Source organism: Alosa pseudoharengus, unplaced genomic scaffold (genome assembly GCF_046254945.1).
Source record: "Alosa pseudoharengus isolate Yale_2024_CS ecotype anadromous, Long Island Sound unplaced genomic scaffold, YU_APseudo_1.1 YU_APseudo_1.1_scf_4, whole genome shotgun sequence".
NCBI classification, from domain to species: domain Eukaryota; kingdom Metazoa; phylum Chordata; class Actinopteri; order Clupeiformes; family Clupeidae; genus Alosa; species Alosa pseudoharengus.
In genome coordinates this window covers 9,076,378-9,097,652 of record NW_027468774.1, presented here as the reverse complement: position 1 = coordinate 9,097,652, position 21,275 = coordinate 9,076,378, and the positions used below count along the sequence as shown (strand labels likewise).

At 44.4% G+C, this 21,275-nt stretch overlaps 1 protein-coding gene across 2 annotated transcripts in view; it reads right to left on the bottom strand.

The window, feature by feature from the left end:
* The window catches only part of mpp2b (MAGUK p55 scaffold protein 2b), a 92,942-nt gene that overhangs the window by 61,185 nt on the left and 10,482 nt on the right, over window positions 1-21,275 (bottom strand). For both annotated transcript variants that reach the window (XM_076266607.1, XM_076266608.1), the window contains exon 2: window positions 19,533-19,608. In XM_076266607.1, the coding sequence (XP_076122722.1) occupies window positions 19,533-19,563 (31 nt within the window). In that variant the 5' untranslated portion in view covers window positions 19,564-19,608. The remainder of the gene's footprint in view (window positions 1-19,532; window positions 19,609-21,275) is intronic.

Genomic DNA, 21,275 nt, shown 5'->3' with positions numbered 1-21,275 from the left:
CACCCACTTACTCATTCACCCGCTCACTCACCCTCTCACTCACTCACTCGCTCACTCACCTGTCACTCACCCTCTCACTCACCTGTCACTCACCCTCTCATTCACCTGCTCACTCACCTGCTCATTCACCATCTCACTCACCCGCTCACTCACCTGCTCACTCACCCTCTCGCAACTTATGAGCTGAGCGACACGCAGTGCCAACTACCAACACCAGGTGAGAGGGCAGCCATCCTCAAAATGAAGCGCTCACACAGCGCACAACCTTACTTGCTGTTTTACGCCCAACGTCGTCTTCCAGGCAGCGCTGCATAGGAGGCCTAGTGCTCAGGCAAGGGTTAAGGTTAGGGTTAAGGTCAGGTGCCTTGAAGTCGATGGTCACAGCGCTGTCTTGAAGTCGACGGTGGGGGCATAAAACAGCATTGAGCGTGCACAACACTGGACAAGCCTCAGGCTACAGGGAAAACTGGCGCTTCCATTTGCAGACCACTCCCTGTCCCACACCATATTTTCAAACTCCACTCTTGCTGATGATACTTTAGTTTTTACCATCAAAGCGCGCCTTCAAATCCAACCATCTAGCATATCTACAAGACCAAGAGGCGATGGCCCACATCTGGGGCCAATAAGAATGTGATCAGTTCATCTTGAACTCATTTGCTAGAGGAGTTGTTGTTGTTATTGTTGTGATTGTGGTTGTTGTTGTGGTTGGATGCCATGTCTGGTCCAAAGCCATGTCTTGTCTAATAAGTCATTTATGTCTTCTCTTTCAGCATGGCAGACAGCGCTCGAAATTGAATTGGCATGGAGTGAGTTAGGGGAGGGGTGAGATGTGTATGTGTGTGTGTGTGTGTGTGTGTGTGTGTGTGTGTGTGTGTGTGTCTACTATTGGCATTGAGTGAGTCAGGGGAGGGGTGAAATACCAGACAGACTGGCAGAACTGTGTAGGCAGAACTGGCACATGAGAAACTATGCCACCACACACACACACACAATGGGTTGGCAGAACTGGCACTGGCCACCACACACACACACACACACACACACACACACACACACACACACACACACACACACACACACACAATGGGTTCTTCCTGGCTACATGAGCTCCTGAAGTTCACCGGGTAGAGCCTGGTGCTCACAGCACCAACGCCAGGGGCCAGATATCAGGGAGCACATGCACATACTGATGGTCCTATAGGGAGCACACATACTGATGGTGCTATAGGGAGCACACATACTGATGGTTCTATAGGGGCCAGATATACAGAGCACACATACTGATGGTCCTATAGGGGCCAGATATACAGAGCACACATACTGATGGTCCTATAGGGAGCACACATACTGATGGTCCTATAGGGAGCACACATACTGATGTTCCTATAGGGAGCACACATACTGATGGTGCTATAGGGAGCACACATACTGATGGTCCTATAGGGAGCACACATACTGATGTTCCTATAGGATGGATCTGCACTGTATTGCAAGGCACCTTGAATAAAAAGTGCACTGTGCACGTTTAATGGCAATAATACATGAGTTTAATGCAGAGTCAATAAATGTAAATATCCATTTAGATAATAGATGTCCTGAACGTTAATTAATGAGTTCACTAACGTAAAGGTGCAATTGTCTGACAGATGTGCATGTGAACACAAGCCGTGCGTTCATGTCTATAACTCCTGTCATGGTTGTCCATGGTGCAGGAAGTTCATTCATCAAACGAGGAGTTTTACAGCAGGTCTGCCCCAGCGTGGGCCGTTAGATCCCATATCCATGGTCATGGCATCAGTAAAACAATTAGAGTTGCGGCTATTAACCAGACAATTAGTGCTCGTGGGGCACTCAGCAGTCACCAGAGTAACAGCTTCGTCTCCATTATGCGCACAAGTAAATGCCAGCGCCGACGTCACACAGCTGGAAATACACACACACACACACACACACACACACACACACACACACACACACACACACGTGGACAAAAAAACATAACATAATTTAGACACTCACAGCGCATGCTCAAGCTTACACACACACACACTCACACATGCATGTCATCACACACAAACATCATTCACATGTGTGCCACAAGCCTATGGCACACACACACACACACACACACACAACAGCATAGCCTCTTCTGCACAGGCGGAGAGTGGGATCGAAGTACCCTAGTAGGTGCTTCCCGCATTACTGAGTAGGTACATCAATAATTTATGGAGCACGCTTGGCCTGTGCAGCCTAGATAAAGCATGATGTCAATACATCAACAATCAGCAACATTCTATCTGGAGCAACCCAGCACACTGACAATGCTGCCACAGATCTGTGTCATGGAATCGCATAATACCGGCCTATTCAAATAGATGGACTCAGATAATACCGGCCTATTCAAATAGATGGACTCAGATAATACCGGCCTATTCAAATAGATGGACTCAGATAATACCGGCCTATTCAAATAGATGCCAATATATTTATCTGGTGAAATAAGTCAGTCTGCGATGAATTTACAGTAGTTAACAAATCCTGATATGTAGCTGATGGAATGGTGCACTGAAAAACTCAAAACATAAAGGTATGAGCCACATCAAAACAGATCGTAACCTGACCAGCAGTGGGTGTTACATTTGAACTCCACAATAGTGATTATGAGTAGGCTATACTCTCACCAAGCATCGTCCTGACAGGACCTCACACTCTACACAGTAGATCTGGCCTATGTGTGGCCCAGACACGGCCCTGATCTGGTGCAGCCCTGAGGGCAAAACTGCATGCATGCAGATGGAGCTCGCTTCTCTGAGGTGACCAGGGTCATCTCGCATTTCATCCATGTGGGCTGTGAATTAAAGCCATCCCACTGAGCACGATCAATATACAATATGCCATCATTACCAGCATCAACAACAACATGCAATACAGCATCATTACCAGCATCAACAACAACATCAACAACAACAACAATGCAATACAGCATCATTACCAGCATCAACAACAACATGCAATACAGCATCATCACCAGCATCAACAACAACATGCAATACAGCATCATCACCAGCATCAACAACAACAATAAATACAGCATCATTACCAGCATCAACAACATCAACAACAACATGCAATACAGCATCATCACCAGCATCAACAACAACAATAAATACAGCATCATTACCAGCATCAACAACATCAACAACAACATGCAATACAGCATCATTACCAGCATCAACAACAACAACTAACTTACAGAACTAACTTACAGAACTCAGTGACCACAACAACTGTATAGTGTGTTCCTATGCTGAGAATGAAATACAGTATGCTATCTTAATCTATCAAATTAAATATATATTTATGAAATATGCTAGGTTAATCTATCAAATTTAATATATATTTAGAACAAAATACTTGTTTTCGTCAGTGCAGAGATGCTGTTAGGCTTCACCACGTGTGACACCCTCTGAACGTAATTTTTTATAGCATCATTACAACTGACAACATACAATTGAATCATTATCTTCATTATCTTTTAATCTCAACAGCTCTCATACCAGCTTCCTCTCTTACAGCTCCCATACACACACACACACACACACACACACACACACACACACACACACACACACACCAGCAGACCACACACACACACACACACACACACACACACACACACACACACCAGCAGACCACACACACACACACACACACACACACCCACCAGCCGACCACACACACACACACACACACACACACACACACACACACACACACACACACACAAACCCAACCCCGACACACACACACACACACACACACACACACACACACACACACACACACAAACCCAACCCCGACACACACACACACACACACACACACACACACACACACACAGCACCGACACACACACACACACACACAAGAGCTGGAGGAGCAGACTAATGAGGAGCCAAAACTTCCAGCCCTCCCTCTGTCTCACGTACTCCCTTTCTTGTTATCTTTCACTCTAGCTCTCTCTCTTTTTCTCTCTCTCTCACGTCTTTCTCTCATTCACTCGCTTTCTTCTCTCACTGACTGTGATTTTCGCTTTCCCACATCCACTATCTCACTCTATTCCCTTCTCTCTCCTTATCCCCCCCCTCTCTCTCTCTCTCTATCTCCCTGTGTCTGTCTCTCTCTCCTTATTCCCCCTCTCTCTCTCTCTATCTCCCTGTTTCTGTGTCTGTCTCTCTCTCCTTATTCCCCCTCTCTCTCTCTCTCTATCTCCCTGTGTCTGTCTCTCTCTCCTTATTCCCCCTCTCTCTCTCTCTCTATCTCCCTGTGTCTGTCTCTCTCTCCTTATTCCCCCTCTCTCTCTCTCTCTATCTCCCTGTGTCTGTCTCTCTCTGAAGTGTTTTGTTAGAGAGGCTGTTTAGCTGATCTTGCCGAAGTCTTTCCCTCTCCTTTAACCTCCCAGGGGTTTTCCCTTGCCTCACTCTCTCTCTCTTTCTCACTCACTCACTCTCTCTTGTTCCTCTGCTTCTCTCCCTCTCCCCTCCCTCCATCTCTCTCTCTCCCCTCCCTTTCTCCATCTCTCTCCCCTCCCTCCATCTCTCACTCTCTCCCCTCCCTTTCTCCATCTCTCTTCTCCATCTCTCTCTTCCCTCCCTCCATCTCTCTCTCTCTCCCTTTCTCCATCTCTCTTCTCCATCTCTCTCTCCCCTCCCTCCATCTCTCTCACTCTCCCCCCTCCCTTTCTCCATCTCTCTTCTCCATCTCTCTCTCCCCTCCCTCCATCTCTCTCACTCTCTCTCTCTCCCTTTCTCCATCTCTCTCTCCCCTCCCTCCATCTCTCTCACTCTCTCTCTCTCTCTCTCTCTCCCTTTCTCCATCTCTCTTCTCCATCTCTCTCTCCCCTTCGCCTCTCTCCCTCTCTAAGTGGACGGCTGTCAGCCTCCCCGGGCTTCTCACCAGAGCTGCACTCAGGGGGGAGGAGGAGAAGAAGTATGAGGGGGAGGAGACGCGGAAAGGCAGGCAGGATTGATGTCTCCTCCCAGCTGGAGAGGAGGAAGGCAGGGGGGAAGTGAGGTTCTGCTGTGGTCACTGGGGGAAGTGAGGTTCTGCTGTGTGACTGACACCTGTCCATCAGCACAGACTCTAGTCTGTGTAAAGACAATTTTTGAAATAAATAGAGTACCGAAGCCATGACGTAGCGTTGTCAAGGCAGCAATTTCACTGGATCTAAACAAACCAATCTAACCATAGTATAGTAACCAATTTTTTACCAACGTTTTTTGGATATATTTATTTTTAGAAATTATGTCACATGTCTACATTCAATGCTATTTAAGCCACTTCGAAAGTTTGTTTAGATCCAGTGATTCTGCCATCATGGAAACGCTACGTCACACTTCGGTACTCTATTAAGACTGAGAAATGTTGGAACGCACGGCGTGTGACTTCAGCATTAGCCTGGTCATTTGCCATCCCTTTGGTACGCTTCGCTTCTACAAGGGTCTGGGATCTCGGCTATTGACGAACGTTTGCAAGCTGGATGCGTGGACTCTGTAGAAGTTTGAAACGATTGGATCAGATTTCACCCAATCGCTAACGTTTGGCAGTGACGTATGTTATGTGCCAGCTCGATCGGCTCATAAATTGTATGCGCTGTAAAGTCTACAACAACCATTCCCCACCAGAGCGAACAAGATGGATGTAAATGACTGATGCCAGCTTTGCGATACAAATGTAAGAGTTAGTGGAAGAATAGCAAATAGCAGATTACTATTCAACAGTAAGGTTGAAGATAACATATTGTAACGCCGATGAGAAGTTAGGAGACGGGGAGGCTGATATATCGTTCCAAAACTCCGGTAGTTTATTTTCTATAGATGTACATGCTAGTGCACGGGCAACAGGAGGTGTCCACTACAAAACAACAAACTGATCACTGATAAATCACGGTCTTAATCACTAGTCATTCACACTCATCGGCCAACAACACAACGCAACACAACTAACTCGCACATAATCCACTTCTACTCTGACTAAACTTACTAGACGTCTTAGAACCCCCTATTCAATCCCCTTCCCTTATCAATCGCTAACCTATCTTAACCCCTAAATATTCCCTCCCGGACACCTCCCCCCAATCAAAACACATCAGAACTCATTGACACATTCTATGACACAGGAAGGAGAGGGAGATACAAACACTCGCGCACACACACATGCACACGCACACTCCTGAAGACACAGGGGAACGCAGGGGAAAGCCCAACACGGGGGCAAATAGCCTCGGCGCTACAATATCATCACAATTGTCAAAGCTAGATGTGATCATTGAAAACACGCTTCTTCGTTCAAACTGGGTCTGCCGCACATGCTGTAATTTAATATCCCGTAGGGAGTAGGGCCACGACATCTTTGCCCGAAATAAAATGTGTTAAACACTCCTTTTGTTCAGACTTCAATTCCTGAATATTTGGAAGCGTAGCCAGCACGGACTGAATTGCTTCATTAACTTATGCCATTGCCAACTCCTCGAGGACTACAATTCAAACACAGCACAGAATCTCGACGTCGTCTGTCACAACTCCCGCCTCCTGCTCGCTGATTGGCTCGGAGCCGAATTCTCCGTTGCGAGCGAGGCCAATGGCCGGAATCCCAGACGGAGTTGTGGAGAGAGATGAAAATCGAGCGGAAGTACGTAGGAAGGCAAGGCCAGGCTACTTCAGCATGGATAATGAGGCAAAGACTGCATCCTCACTACAGGGTGCCGACAGATCAGATGCCACTCAAAAGAACAGTTAGCCTAGCCTAGCGGAGCCCTTATCTTTATACAGCTAAACACAGACATCCCAAGTCTCCCGGAAGTTCCGGGAGTCTCCCACATACTGACGCCCGCAAATTAGATAAAATCTCCCGGAATCTATAGTGAGTGATCAAGAGCGCGCATGCGAGACCGCGTGTGCATCTGAGTGTAGCGCGCACACGACGGGAGAGAGAGAGGGGTGGTGCGTGTGTGTCTGAGTGCATCCAAGACAGAGAGCATCCTGATTGGCCTGTTTCGCTAAATTAACCAATCAATTTTCAGTGTAGGCGGGCTTTTATCTCTTTTCTCCCGAACTTAATTAATCAGTTCAGTGTATAGAAACAGGAGCGTCATGGCAGAGTCAGTGCCTCAAAAAAAGGAAAATGTAAGACCCATTTCAAAGTGTAGGCTACCCTTGTCTCATAAGAGTAAAACATAATGATAGGCCTAGTCTTGCACACTGCACTGTTTGTAACAGTGACTTTAGCATTACCCGTGGTGGGTTAAATGATTGCAAAAAACATGTTGAGGTGAGTTTAACAAGTGTCAATTCATGTGCATATTATTCAGGCCTATAGCCTACTAGATAGTTGCCAAGGCTACATGAAAAGACCAAACTATCTACATATTTTATTTTCACAATTTCTATCTATAGGCCTTCCTTTATATGTTGTACTGACTAGACATTATTGAACATATTAATCTGTATTTAAGTAGGCTAAAAGGGGGGGGGGGGGGGGGGGCTTCGTGATACCTCCCTGAAATGACTTTTGGCAGGTTGGGATGTCTGGCTAAACAGATCAGATGCCACTCAAAAAACAGTTAGCCTAGCCTAGCTCCTCGTCCTCACACAGCTAAACAGATCAGATGCCACTCAAAAGAACAGTTAGCCTAGCCTAGCCCCTTATCTTCACACAGCTAAACAGATCAGATGCCACTCAAAAGAACAGTTAGCCTAGCCTAGCCTAGCCCCCTTATCTTCACACAGCTAAACAGAGACAAGTACTGATAGTTACACTTCTCTTCCATGACAAATGATTTCCTCATATGAATGAATTTAACTAATTAAAATGTTTTCATCCCTTATCTTCCAGTAAAATCACCCCTGCCCCCTTCTCCTACCATGTGATGCTTTAGTTGACACAAATTTGAGCAGCTTCCACAAAAATAAACACTCCCAGTGACACATTTAATTTTATGCACAAACTTCACACTCACTCCTGAGTCACACACACACACACATATATATAGAGAGAGAGAGAGAGATTCGTGGTCTCACATCAGGACTGTGTGTGTGTGTGTGTGTGTGTGTGCTGAGAGAATGCGATTACACGCTTGCAGGCAGCTGTGATGACAGGTCTCTTTTTTGAGGCGATAAAGGGCACACTGCATCACTGACACACTTCACACCCTTTGCACACCATCAACAACAGACTGCACGACACACACACACACACACACACACACACACACACACACACACACACACACACACACATAGACACACACACACACACACACACACACACACACACACACAGCCACATAGATACACACACACACACACACACACACTCACAGCGCTTGTCAGAAACACACCACTGGCTTTTTAAGTACTGACATATGACAGAAATAAACCCCAAACAAGGAGCGTGGCATGAGAGGACTGAATACACACAACGGCACACTCACCACACGTCACGTCATGTCACGTTGCTCAACAGTGGCAGTGGTGCACACAACAACACACTCACCACATGTCACGTCATGTCACGTCACGTTGCTCAACAGTGTGGCAATGGTGCACACAACAGCACACTCACCACACGTCAAGTCATGTCACGTCATGTCACGTCACATTGCTCAACAGTGTGGCAGTGGTGCACACAACAACACTCTCACCACACGTCACGTCATGTCACGTTGCTCAACAGTGTGGCAGTGGTGCACACAACGGCACACTCACCACACGTCACGTCACGTCACGTCATGTGACATTGCTCAACAGTGTGGCAGTGGTGCACACAACAACACTCTCACCACACGTCACGTCATGTCACGTTGCTCAACAGTGTGGCAGTGGTGCACACAACAACACACTCACCACACGTCACGTCATGTCACGTCACATTGCTCAACAGTGTGGCAGTGGTGCACACAACAACACACTCACCACACGTCACGTCATGTCACGTCGCTCAACAGTGTGGCTGTGGTGCACACAACGGCACACTCACCACACGTCACGTCATGTCACGTCATGTCACGTCATGTCACGTTGCTTAACAGTGTGGCAGTGGTGCACACAACAACACACTCACCACACGTCACGTCATGTCACGTTGCTCAACAGTGTGGCAGTGGTGCACACAACAACACACTCACCACACGTCACGTCATGTCACGTCACATTGCTCAACAGTGTGGCAGTGGTGCACACAACAACACACTCACCACACGTCACGTCATGTCACGTCGCTCAACAGTGTGGCTATGGTGCACACAACGGCACACTCACCACACGTCACATCACGTTGCTTAACAGTGTGGCAGTGGTGCACACAACAACACACTCACCACACGTCACGTCATGTCACGTTGCTCAACAGTGTGGAGCGTCACGTTTAGAGAGAGAAGCGGAGTCTGTTCCCACAGTGGGAGAAGATCAACTCATCACCAGACCACTCAACTCACCTCTCTTAGACTGGAGTCTTAAAGACCACACACAGTCACACACGCACACGCACACACACACACACACACACGCACGCACACACACACATATCCAAATTTGGAGAGAGTATCACACATTGAAGGCTAGAGAAAACAAAGTTCTATCTTGCAGTGGTTGTGTCTCACATTGCCAGACAAGCAGCCTACCATTGTTGGTAATCTAATTACTAACAAGCCACAGTGTTTACGATACCATTTAAAGATGAAGAAAATTATGAATAAACTAGACTATAAAACGATAGTTAATAAGATTTTCAGTAAGTTTATTTATATAGCGCAATTAGCGCAATTTACAGTATATGCACAAAGTGGAACCCAAAGCGCTCGACACACAGACATCAATACAAAAACAAATAAATTAATATGTATTACATTTTTTTAGGCTATATACGGGCTATATTTTACGGAGCCCTCCGGGTGACATGGGTTAAAAAAAAAAAAAAAAAACGTAATGGGGAAAAAAAAACATGAAGAAGAAAAAAAAACGATGCACTTTTGCGAGATCTCGCAAAACTTTTTTTCTACTTTTGGAACTTGCTGGGCTTCCTACTTGACCCCAATAGGCCCACAAACCACTACCGCCAGATGGCAAACATATCATGATACTATGATTGCTCTATCACTGTTGCGTTTTGTGGGTTTTCTGGACACATTACATAGGCCTATGACACGGGAGGGAGAGGGAGACACCTGCGTGCAGACACGCACACACCCAGGCGCGTAGCAAGCGTGGGGGATGTGGGTGTTATAACGTACACAGTTTTGCTGGAACACGATTCTATCCCCCACACTTTTTGTCAGATTAAATTGAAAGTAAAATATGGAAATAAACGCTCCCGTAAAGAGTTGGAACCGTATCTATAATGCACACACAGAGACACAAATAAATCTGTTGATTTGATTGAACGGTCATCCAGCCAATCACATCAAGTTAGGTGAAGAACCAGAGCCGCTCTGATCAAATTCAAAGTGTACATCTTTCAAGGCTATGCTGCTGCTTGGGTCTGCATTGTAACGTCTGCAGTGAGCAGATTTCAGATAGAATTGAAATGATAATTGTTACCGCATTATGCTAATTTAGTAAACCAAAATTCACTGTCTGACTGACAGTTTTTGTCACAATGCAGGGAGTCAAAGTGAAAGCGGGGTGCGTGCACCAAGGCACCGGTTTCTGCAGGAAAACCTTTGGCTACTGTTCTCAGAGCATTATGCTTTCTCTGCCTATGATCTGCAGCTTTTCTCAAACTATGGGCCTCCTCAACAATTAACCTACTACTGCTCCACGTAGCTGCGAAATTAAGTTATGCCCGGTGCTTCACACGTCTGCTCATTTGCAGCATACTTATTCATTTGGTGTCATCAACTATATAGACATAGCCCAGTCAGCACACATACAGTACGTCTCCAAGACGCTTGGAAAGGAACAGCTTAATTACATCGCGTTCCATTTAGAACGTCTTATTTGATCTGATCTTACAAATGGCGGCGTCAAGACACATTTGAGTTCTACATCGGAGATAGAATGCTTATGATCGCTCATGCAATGTGTGTGTCCCTGCAGCAAGTGAAACTGGAGGTAACGTTGGCTAGAAGCAACAATAGTTTAAACAACAACGTGGCTTCCTGTAACTATCAATGGAAAAATGCATAGAAACTGCTAATCATAATCTTTAAATTGACATTAATTAAGCATATGCAACACAATTTATATATATTCCCTTTGCATATGTTTGGGTAGACTTCAAACGTTTTTGAATTTGAGCTTACAGTTCTGTGTCCTTTACATTTATTATGACCGCCGCGCAGCGAAGCGGCGGTCATATAGGTTTAGTCAGATTTTTTTTTTTTTTTTTTTTTTTTTTTTCTTTTTCGCATGTCCAAATTTCCGTCAATGATTCCCGGGACACTGAAAGACCGGGGTAGACGAAACTTGGTGGGCATGTAACCCCATATGGATAGCATGGAACCATCGTTTTTCGTTTTGATCTGTAGCCCCCCCGCTGGACTGCACCCCCCGAAAGGAGGGTAGGGCAGACACAGTTTTCTGTGAATATCTCGAGAACCGTAAGGTTTAGGAGGACCATTTTTTTTTGTATGTTGATCTCAAGGGGCCATGTCAACCCATTCCATAACCACTCATTTCATGTATAGCGCCACCTAGTTAAACACAAAAAAGTAAAAATGAGGTGTTGTAATCGCAGGTATCTGTGACCTAACATAGTCAAAACTGCATGAAATTGGAAGTGTAGGATCATTATGACACCCTCTGAATGCACGCCAAGTTTCGTGGAATTCCGTTCATGGGGGGCCACACAATAAATGAATTTATGTTACTATACACCAACTGGCCTGTAGGTGGCCGGAGACAGTTTTCTGTGAATATCTCGAGAACCGTAGGGCCTAGGAGGTCCACCTTTTTTTTGTATGTTGATCTCAAGGGGCCATGTCAACCCATCCCATTACCACTTATTTCATGTATAGCGCCACCTAGTTAAAAATTAAAAAGCAAAAAATTAGGTGTTTTCATCACAATATCTCTGGCTGACATGGTCAAAACTGCACGAAATTGAAAGTGTAGGATCATTATGACACCCTCCGAATGCATGCCAAGTTTTGTGTACTTTCGTTCATGGGGGGCCTTACAATAAAACAATTTATGTGTACATTTAGTGACGTACACCAACAAGGATTCCCGGGACACTGAAAGACCGGGGTACACAAAACTTGGTGGGCATGTACCCCCACATGGATAGCATGGAACTGTCATTTTTCGTTTTGATCTGAAGCCCCCCCGCTGGACTGGACCCCCCGAAAAGAGGGTAGGCCAGACACAGTTCTCTGTGAATATCTTGAGAACTGTAGGACCTAGGATGACCATTTTTTCCGTATATTTGCCTCCAGGGGTCATGTTAACCCAGTTCATGTGCACACATGTGCACAAACAGATACACACACACACACACATTCACAGTAATCATACGTATGACCAGGGCCGGCCCGAGGCATAAGCGAACTAAGCGGCTGCTTGGGGCCTCCTGGCCACCAGGGGGCCCCCAATCGAGTTTCTTTTTTTTATTATTACATAATAAATAACGTAAACAAGTGACATCAATGAATGAATAAATGAAACAATTATCATTCAAATCAAGAAAATTATGATTTCATGATCAATATGCCTGCCTACTGCTACTGTGTCTGCCAGCCTTTGAGTCACGCGCATAAAGTAGACACCTCGGGTGCATATAAAATTCGTGCAGACACTGCATCAAGTTCAACAATCGGAAGAGACGGTAATGTTCAGACAAGTCACAAAAAAGGACGTATCCCTCTGGTGCCGAAAACAGAACGAAGAAAATGACAGAGGAGGAGAAAAACGAGCAAGATACAGGTATGTTTTGCATGATTATTTACAGTATGTTTTGTGCTTGAGGTAGCTAGCTAGCTGTCATGATCTAATATAAGCCATCACCAGAGCTAAATCTCCGCCATCAACAGAGAAATGTCTCCTATTAATATATATTTATCTAGATGTATTTCAGATGTCAAGGATATTGGGATTGTTTTGGATGTTCAATCAAGCATGTACCCTAGCTCTAGGTGGGCTTATTATGTCGTAAATTAAAGTTAGCTAGCTGACTGAAGTGGACATTAGCACTACAGTAGCTACATGAAAGCGTAGCTGAAGGCAAATTTACCACAGAGGGATTGTTTCTGATTTCGCACCTGAAAGTGTTGATAGTTTATTACTGCTCTATAATATGTGACATAGTGGTAAGTCTGATAGCAACAACAGACTAAGCCCAGGCTCCCAGTCCCAACCCAACCCACTGACTAGCGCGACTCTGGGCATCGGTAACGTTCCAGCTTCATAGGCAAAGATGGAACAGTACGTGCGCTCTGCTCTAAGATCTTTGGAGAGAGATGGTAGTGTTTGAGAAAATATACCATGTTGGGTGGGGAGACTTCTGTGATGAAAATAAATTTACATTTGATTAAGATAGTGGCAAGTGATGTAGCGATGCTACCCTAATATTTAGGCTGCAGTAGATCACCATGTTAAGCGTTCACCATACTGCAATTAAGTATACTCTTTTGATTATGCCTCATTTGCCAATAGAATATGAATTGTTACATGTGGAATTGCTTGTTATTTGAGTGTAAGTAATGATAGCAAAATAAACTCATTCTGCTCGATCAACTATGCACTTATGCAATATTTTTTTTTTTTTCAGAGACACTGTTGAAGTCCTTTGGAGCACATCTCTACCTCTACCTAACTCTACCTACCAGAAGGTGAGGTTTTCTTGATGGCAAATGGTTACATAGCCTGTTAATATGACACGACACATTTAACATCGTTTTTTTTTTATTTATTTATGTATTTATTTAATCATTGCAGGTTCGTCCACTGCAGAGTTGCAGATGCCTAAAAACCAGGAACGAAGTAGGAATAATTATCTATTTTTTGGGACATTTTATTTTTGATTATTAATGTTTGTCTATTTTGTTTTTATTTTGTAGTTGAAAATTGCTCATTTAATGCACATTTGCGGATTTGTTCAGCAAATCTGTTGAAAAACAAGTCATTAAACTGATGTACTTGTTTACAACAAATACAAATGCTGTTGTATTTTGTTATTTGTCAATTCAACTTCAGTAAACCACCCTTAGAATATGAATATGAATGTTTCAAATAAATCTGTGATTTTAGTACCCTCTAAGATTAAAAGGTGACAGGGTTGGTGTAAATAACAACTATATTAATACATTGGTTTACCAAGCACATGGGGCCAGAAGTCTAGATTGGAGCCCCAAAACATTTTTGGCATGTGAGCAAGGATGGATTACTGAATGAGCCTACCGAGCCCAAGAGGTCAAGGGACCCTGAACCCCAAGTAGTTGTGTGAATTCACTACCAATAAGTCAAAAAGCAAAAGGCTATGAATCTGAACAAATTTAGGTACTGCCCTTCTCCAGCTGACCATCCCAAAAATGCACCAGAATACAGGAAATCACATCTAACCCCCCCCCCCCCACACACACACACACACACACACACCCGTTTGTACCCACATTTGCACAAAGAGGGTAGGGGGAGAGGGTCCTTATGCATCTGTGTCCAGGGGGACAGTAGTTCATAATCAGTCGCTGTATTAATACATAACCTCACTGTATTAATTTATAATATGACATTATAGTGTGAAGTTGTCAATTATCGCCAAGCACAGGTGACTGCGTTGTGGGAGGGGGCACCCAAATCAAATTCTGCTTAGGGCCCCCAAAAGGCTTGGGCCGGCACTGCGTATGACACATACTCACACAGTAGACATATGTACGCTTCCATGCACAGGCACATACGCAGGCACACACACAAGCACGCACACACACACACACACACACACACCCACACACCCACACACATAACATAAACATAACACAAACAATCAAGAATTTCTCATAATTATGAACAGGCAAGATGGAGGTGGGGTTGTATAAAATTAATTTTACATGTGAAATCTATGAACTAATCATGTTTTGGTACTTGTTGTCTAGCAGATACCAGTGAGAATTGAGTGTGGATTATGCAATTTAGTGAGACAGTTAGAATCATATAGGCCTTTCAGCGTGATTTCTTTTTGTGGAAAAAATGTGCTGGACTGGGCGGCGGTCATATTTTGTACCGCTCTGCGGTACATCTAGTTTAATAGGTATTAGTGATACCTCGAAATTAGACTGCTGTCTGTTAGGCAATTTATTGTAGCCTGCTGTGTGTGTGTGTCTGCACGCAGGTGTCTCCCTCTCCCTCCCGTGTCATAGGCCAGTGTAATGTGTCCAGAAAACCCACAACACACAGTAATAGAGCAATCATAGTATCATGATACGATTGCCATCTGGCGGTAGTGGTTTGTGGGCCTATTAGGGTCAAGTAGGAAGCCCAGCAAGTTCCAAAAGTAGAAAAAAAGTTTTGCGAGATCTCGCAAAAGTTTTGCGGGATCTCGCAAAAGTTTTTGCGAGATCTCGCAAAGCTTTGCGAGATCCCGCAATGAGATCTCGCAAAAGTGCATCGTTTTTTTTTTTCTTCTTCATGTTTTTTTTCCCCATTATTTTTTTATTTTTATTTTTTTAACCCATGTTTTTTTTCCCCATGTCACCCGGAGGGCTCCGTAATATTTGTATGTCCAAATGAATGGAAGAAATTCCAGAAATCCAGAGATTTTATCCAAATGACTCCCGTAAGTATTCTCTGGAGATGAACACATTTCTGAGATGGATGTCTTGGTTACAACATCCTGATGACAGTGGCCATGCTACGGTGTCATGGTTACAACATCCTGATGACAGTGGCCATGCTACGGTGTCCCACACATCATAAGGTGCATGACTATAAGTAGACACATCATAAGGTGCATGACTATAAGTAGTCACATCATAAGGTGCATGACTATAAGTAGACAGATGGTCAGTGCCTTAATGTACCCACATATCACATGGTTTATGCCCCTAAGTGGACAAACAATCACTGCTTTAGTGAACCACAAATATAATAAAGCGCATGATAATACGTAGACCAACGCAGGCAGCCTCCATTTTAGTGTACCCCATATATCAAATGGTGTGTATCCGTAAGTAACCGACACAGGTAGCCGCCATTTTAGTGTACCTCATCCACCTGAGAACCCCCCCCCCCAAAAAAAAAGTGTCCTCCAATTTATTTTTGGTTGTGATTTCCTATCTATTTATGCTAAAAAAAACATCTTACAAATCGCTCCAAATCTGCCCCATCCATCCTATACAGAATTCTCTCCACTATCTCCATCATAGTATTTTGGTCCTAGTGTCCATTATAATGGACGTTCATAAAGGCACTATTATTTCAAAATGTGAATAACTTCCCTTCTTTCAAAATGAATCATATGATTCCTGACATGTTCATTACTAGAACGTATATCATCATCATAATAAATGCTGAATAAATAGACAATGATTTTCTTTACAGAAACAGGTCTGGTTTTAATGCAGTGTCATCTGAGGCCCAAAAGACCACGGCCATCCAATATTTATTTTCAGCCCTGTCCCTTGTTTTAAAGGTTTCTCTGGATTCTCTGAATATTTGAATTGTATTATGTACTGTAGATGATGAAATCCTCAAATCCTTCGCAATTCCATGGGGCGTGGGGAGGGGATTGTTCCCATGGTTTCATTTGTATCAGTGTTGAATGTTGGGTATCTTTGCGTCCATACATTGAATGGAAACCATGGAAACCATGGGAACATTATTCTTATATTGTTTCATCATTTGCCCACACAGGTTGCCCCAGTCCCAACTTGTTGCTGGCATCAAATTAAACATGTGCTTATATATTCCATGAAATAGTCAAGTTTCTCTCCTACAACAGTTGATATGTTGTCGTTGAACTATTTTCAAGGTTGACATGATTTGTAAATCATAGCATTCTTTTTTTATTCACGTTTCACAAAGCGTCCCAACTTTTTTGGAATTCAGGTTATATCATATGGTGTGTGCCAAGGTCGACATATGATACGGTGAGTATGTGTGTGTGTGTCTCTCAGGTGGACATATCATGCGGTGTGTGTGTGTGTGTGTGTGTGTGTGTCTCAGTTGGACATATCCTGCGGTGTGTGCGTGCAGTAAGTGGAGCGTCTGAGGTTGAGATTAGTGGTGTGTGAGGTGATGAGTGATGGGGATGGTGGTGACCCCCCAGGTGCACCCTGGGTAATGGGCTGGTGTTGTGCGTTGCGCAGCAGTGAGGGAGGTGAGCTGTCCCTGCTCGTGACACCCGCACCTAAATCAGAGACCACCATTAGGCCGCTCGTTATGCCACACCAGAGACGGAACCCTCTGGAACTGTCCGGAACCCTCTAGAACCCTCCCACACGGTTAGCCCATGATTGGCCAGCGTCGCCCCCCCAGAGTGACCTGTAATCTGAGATGTGTGAGATGAGATTTCTCTCTCTCTAGCATGAGCTTTCTCCTCTCTTTCTCTCTCTCTAGCTCAAGCTTTCCATTCCTCCTTTTTCTCTAACAACAAACAGGCTTTATTGGCATGACTGTGCAACACGACTGACAACACGATGTCAGTCACATCGACACAATGCACATCAACACAATTAAACAATGCACATCAACACAACAAAACAATGCACATCAACACAACAAAACAATGCACATCAACTAGGGGTGTCACGATTCTCCAAATCCTCGATTCGATGTAATTTTCGATTTTAAAGTCACGATTCGATTCGATTTTCGATCTTTTTAAAATATTACTATTAATGCATTCCTTATATGTTATTTACTCTTTTTGGCCTTTTCTTTTTCGGGGGGCTTTTATTTTGAAACCGCTTTGAAAACGTTCCAACCACGAGGTTGTAATGTAAACAGAACTAACATTAGGCTAAAACAGAGATGTGAACATGGTAAAATGAAACAACACAGAATGTTAATTTCATTGTTTCAGCACACTCCGAAGAGACCCAAGGTTAGTGTTCATGGAATATGTACTTATAAATGTGCATTTTAAGCCTTAAAGTAACTTTGGACTGTAATTAGACCATCTTTTCACTTGCTAAGTTGAGTAGGCTAAGTTAGTTTTAATTGACGTGAATGAACGAATACTTCCAAACCGGTGATTTCAAAGTAGCAAGAGGGGCTTTGATTTCCGTAGGTTGATGTGTAGGCCTATATTTTAACTGGCTGCAGCTTAAAATTAGAGGAGTGTTGACGCTGCAGTTCAGCACGTGCATGTGTGTTTGTGCATCTTGTCATACATGCTGGACGTGACATTGGGGGTGTGGCTGCATCGTCGATTCTACTTTTAAGTTCGAAGTTCGAGATTGAGATGTAATTTCGATCGATTTCGAAATAAAATCGAAATCGTGACACCCTTAACATCAACACAACAAAACAATATACATCCAACACAACAAAACAATGCACATCCAACACAACAAAACAATGCACATCCAATACAGCAAAAATAAAATTGCTGTGGAGCAGTGTAATAATATAAACTCTCGTCCCTTGCGCTCTCTCTCTCTCTCTCTCTCTCTCTCTCTTCTGTGTCTCGTCTGGCCTGTCGTTCCTGTCTATCTCTTTACCTCTCCTCTCTTGCTCTTTTTCTCTCTCCTCTTTTCTTTTATCCTCTCCCTCTCCCTCTTCCTCTGTCTCTTTGTATCCCCCTCTGCTGTCAGTCTTATCTACGCCTGGCTGCCTTTCCCCTTCACTCTATTCTCTCTCTCTCTCACTCTCTTCTCTCTCTCACTCTTTCCCACTCTATTCTCTTTCTCTCTCACTCTCTTATCTCTCTCTCACTCTTTCTCTCTCTTCTCTCTCTCTCACTTTCTCTCTTCTCTCTCTCACTCTTTCTCTCTCTTCTCTCTCTCTCTCACTCGTTTTCTTTCTTCTAAGGCCACTCTGAAACGTGTGGTTACATTTTAAATTGGACCAGTAAAGGTTCATACAGCAGAACGAATGGCTCTTTTCCACAGAGTGGAATGACCCCTGAATGGCCACTAACTCTTTACCTGCACGGCTGCATATGACGTATATGACACAAGACCCAGACTGTGTGTGTGTGTGTGTGTGTGTGTGTGTGTGTGTGTGTGTGTGTGTGTGTGTGTGTGTGTTTGTGTGTGTGTGTGTGTGTTTGTGTGTGTGTGAGAGGGAGAGAGCGATGAGAATGGCTATTTGTCAGGGGGATATGGAGAGAGAGAGAGATAAGTGAAATCAGACTGTGTGTGAGTGTGTGTGTGTGTGTGTGTGTGTGTGTGTGTGTGTGTGTGTGTGTGTGTGTGTGTGTGTGTGTGTGTGTGTGTGAGAGAGAGAGAGAGAGCGAGAGAAAGAGAGAGAGAGAGAGAAAGAGAGAGAGAGATAAGATACTGATCCTCTTGCTATTTACTGATCCCATGTATGTAGTCCTTCCTTGTGACTCTGCTGAGATGGCTAGATAGACAAAAGAGAGGTAAGGTCACTTACCCGAGTCCGAGCTTGACGAGGCGACCGGCATGTTGGCGATCTGTACCGTCCCGCTATCCCAAGTCTGATTGGACTCCTGCCACGGGACAGAGAGACAGATTCAGATGAGATATTAAAGCACTTACCGCTGAACTGACTTCAGCTCATGAGGAGTTATACAATCAATAAATCTTTTTAAAAAACATCTTCCTGGGCCACCTCTTTACACTATTAATTTGTAGGCCCATAGATAACCTCACATTGGTTCTTAGAGGGAGTACATATTCAGTTATTGCATTTCCATGATGGCTTCTCATAAGAATGTTGGTCCTACAGGGCCACTGAGTTAGATGGCCAGTACATGACACTAGGATGGACTGATTTGATTTCTCATGCCATTAGATAGACATGCCAAACGCACTGCCATTAAATAGACATGCCAAACGCACTGCCATTAGATAGACATGCCAAACGCACTGCTATTAGATAGACATGCCAAACGCACTGCCTCAGAGTCTGAAAGCCTGGGATTATATCTGGAGTGAGTGAGGATGAGCTCTTTTGTGCATTGTGTGATGAATTGATCCAATGATCAATACGGTTACAGATCTGCTCATGCTGTGGAGAGGTCTACTCTACTGACGTGCATTTTACAGATCTGCTCATACTGTTGAGAGGTCTACTCTACTGACGTGCATTTTACAGATCTGCTCATACTGTGGAGAGGTCTACTCTACTGACATGCATTTTACAGATCTGCTCATACTGTGGAGAGGTCTACTCTACTGACATGCATTTTACAGATCTGCTCATACTGTGGAGAGGTCTACTCTGACGTGCATTTTACAGATCTGCCATAGGAGAGCTTTACTCTACTGACGTGCATTTTACAGATCTCCTCATACTGTGGAGAGCTCTACTCTACTGACGTGCATTTTACAGATCTGCTTATACTGTGGAGAGGTCTACTCCACTGACGTGCATTTCCCCATAGCACTTTGGAACAACAACGACTACCAATTGTTAAAATATACACAATCATTTTGACCATTTTTACACTCTCTGGTTACTCAAGGAGTACAAGAAGCACAGTCCACAATATCCCTCAGACACAAGCTATCCCCACTCAAGACCAGCTGTCCTCTACGTGGGGGCCCTTTGGTTTCAGGTTTGAAGGTCTTATATGACAGCTGATGGGCCTCTTGAACAACACAGACAGGACAGACAGCTGATGGGCCTCCTGGACAACAGACAGGACAGACAGATGATGGGCCTCCTGGACAACAGACAGGACAGACATCTGATGGGCCTCATGGACAACAGACAGGACAGACATCTGATGGGCCTCATGGACAACAGACAGGACAGACATCTGATGGGCCTCATGGACAACAGACAGGACAGACAGAGGAACTGCTGGCCGCTTCCAGTAACGCAGGACTGGAGTGTGCTTAGAGAGAGTGCACTTGGAGAGTGCTCATGTCTCTATCAGTCTTACACACACACACACACACACACACACACACACACACACACACACACACACACACACACACACACACACACACACACACACACACACACACACACACACACACACACACACACACACACACACACACACACACACACACACACACACACACACACACACACACACACACACACACACACACACACACACACACACACACACACACACACACACACACAGGAGAGAGGCAGCACTAGTGCGGCCCTCTGATCACGATCAGGTTACATAAT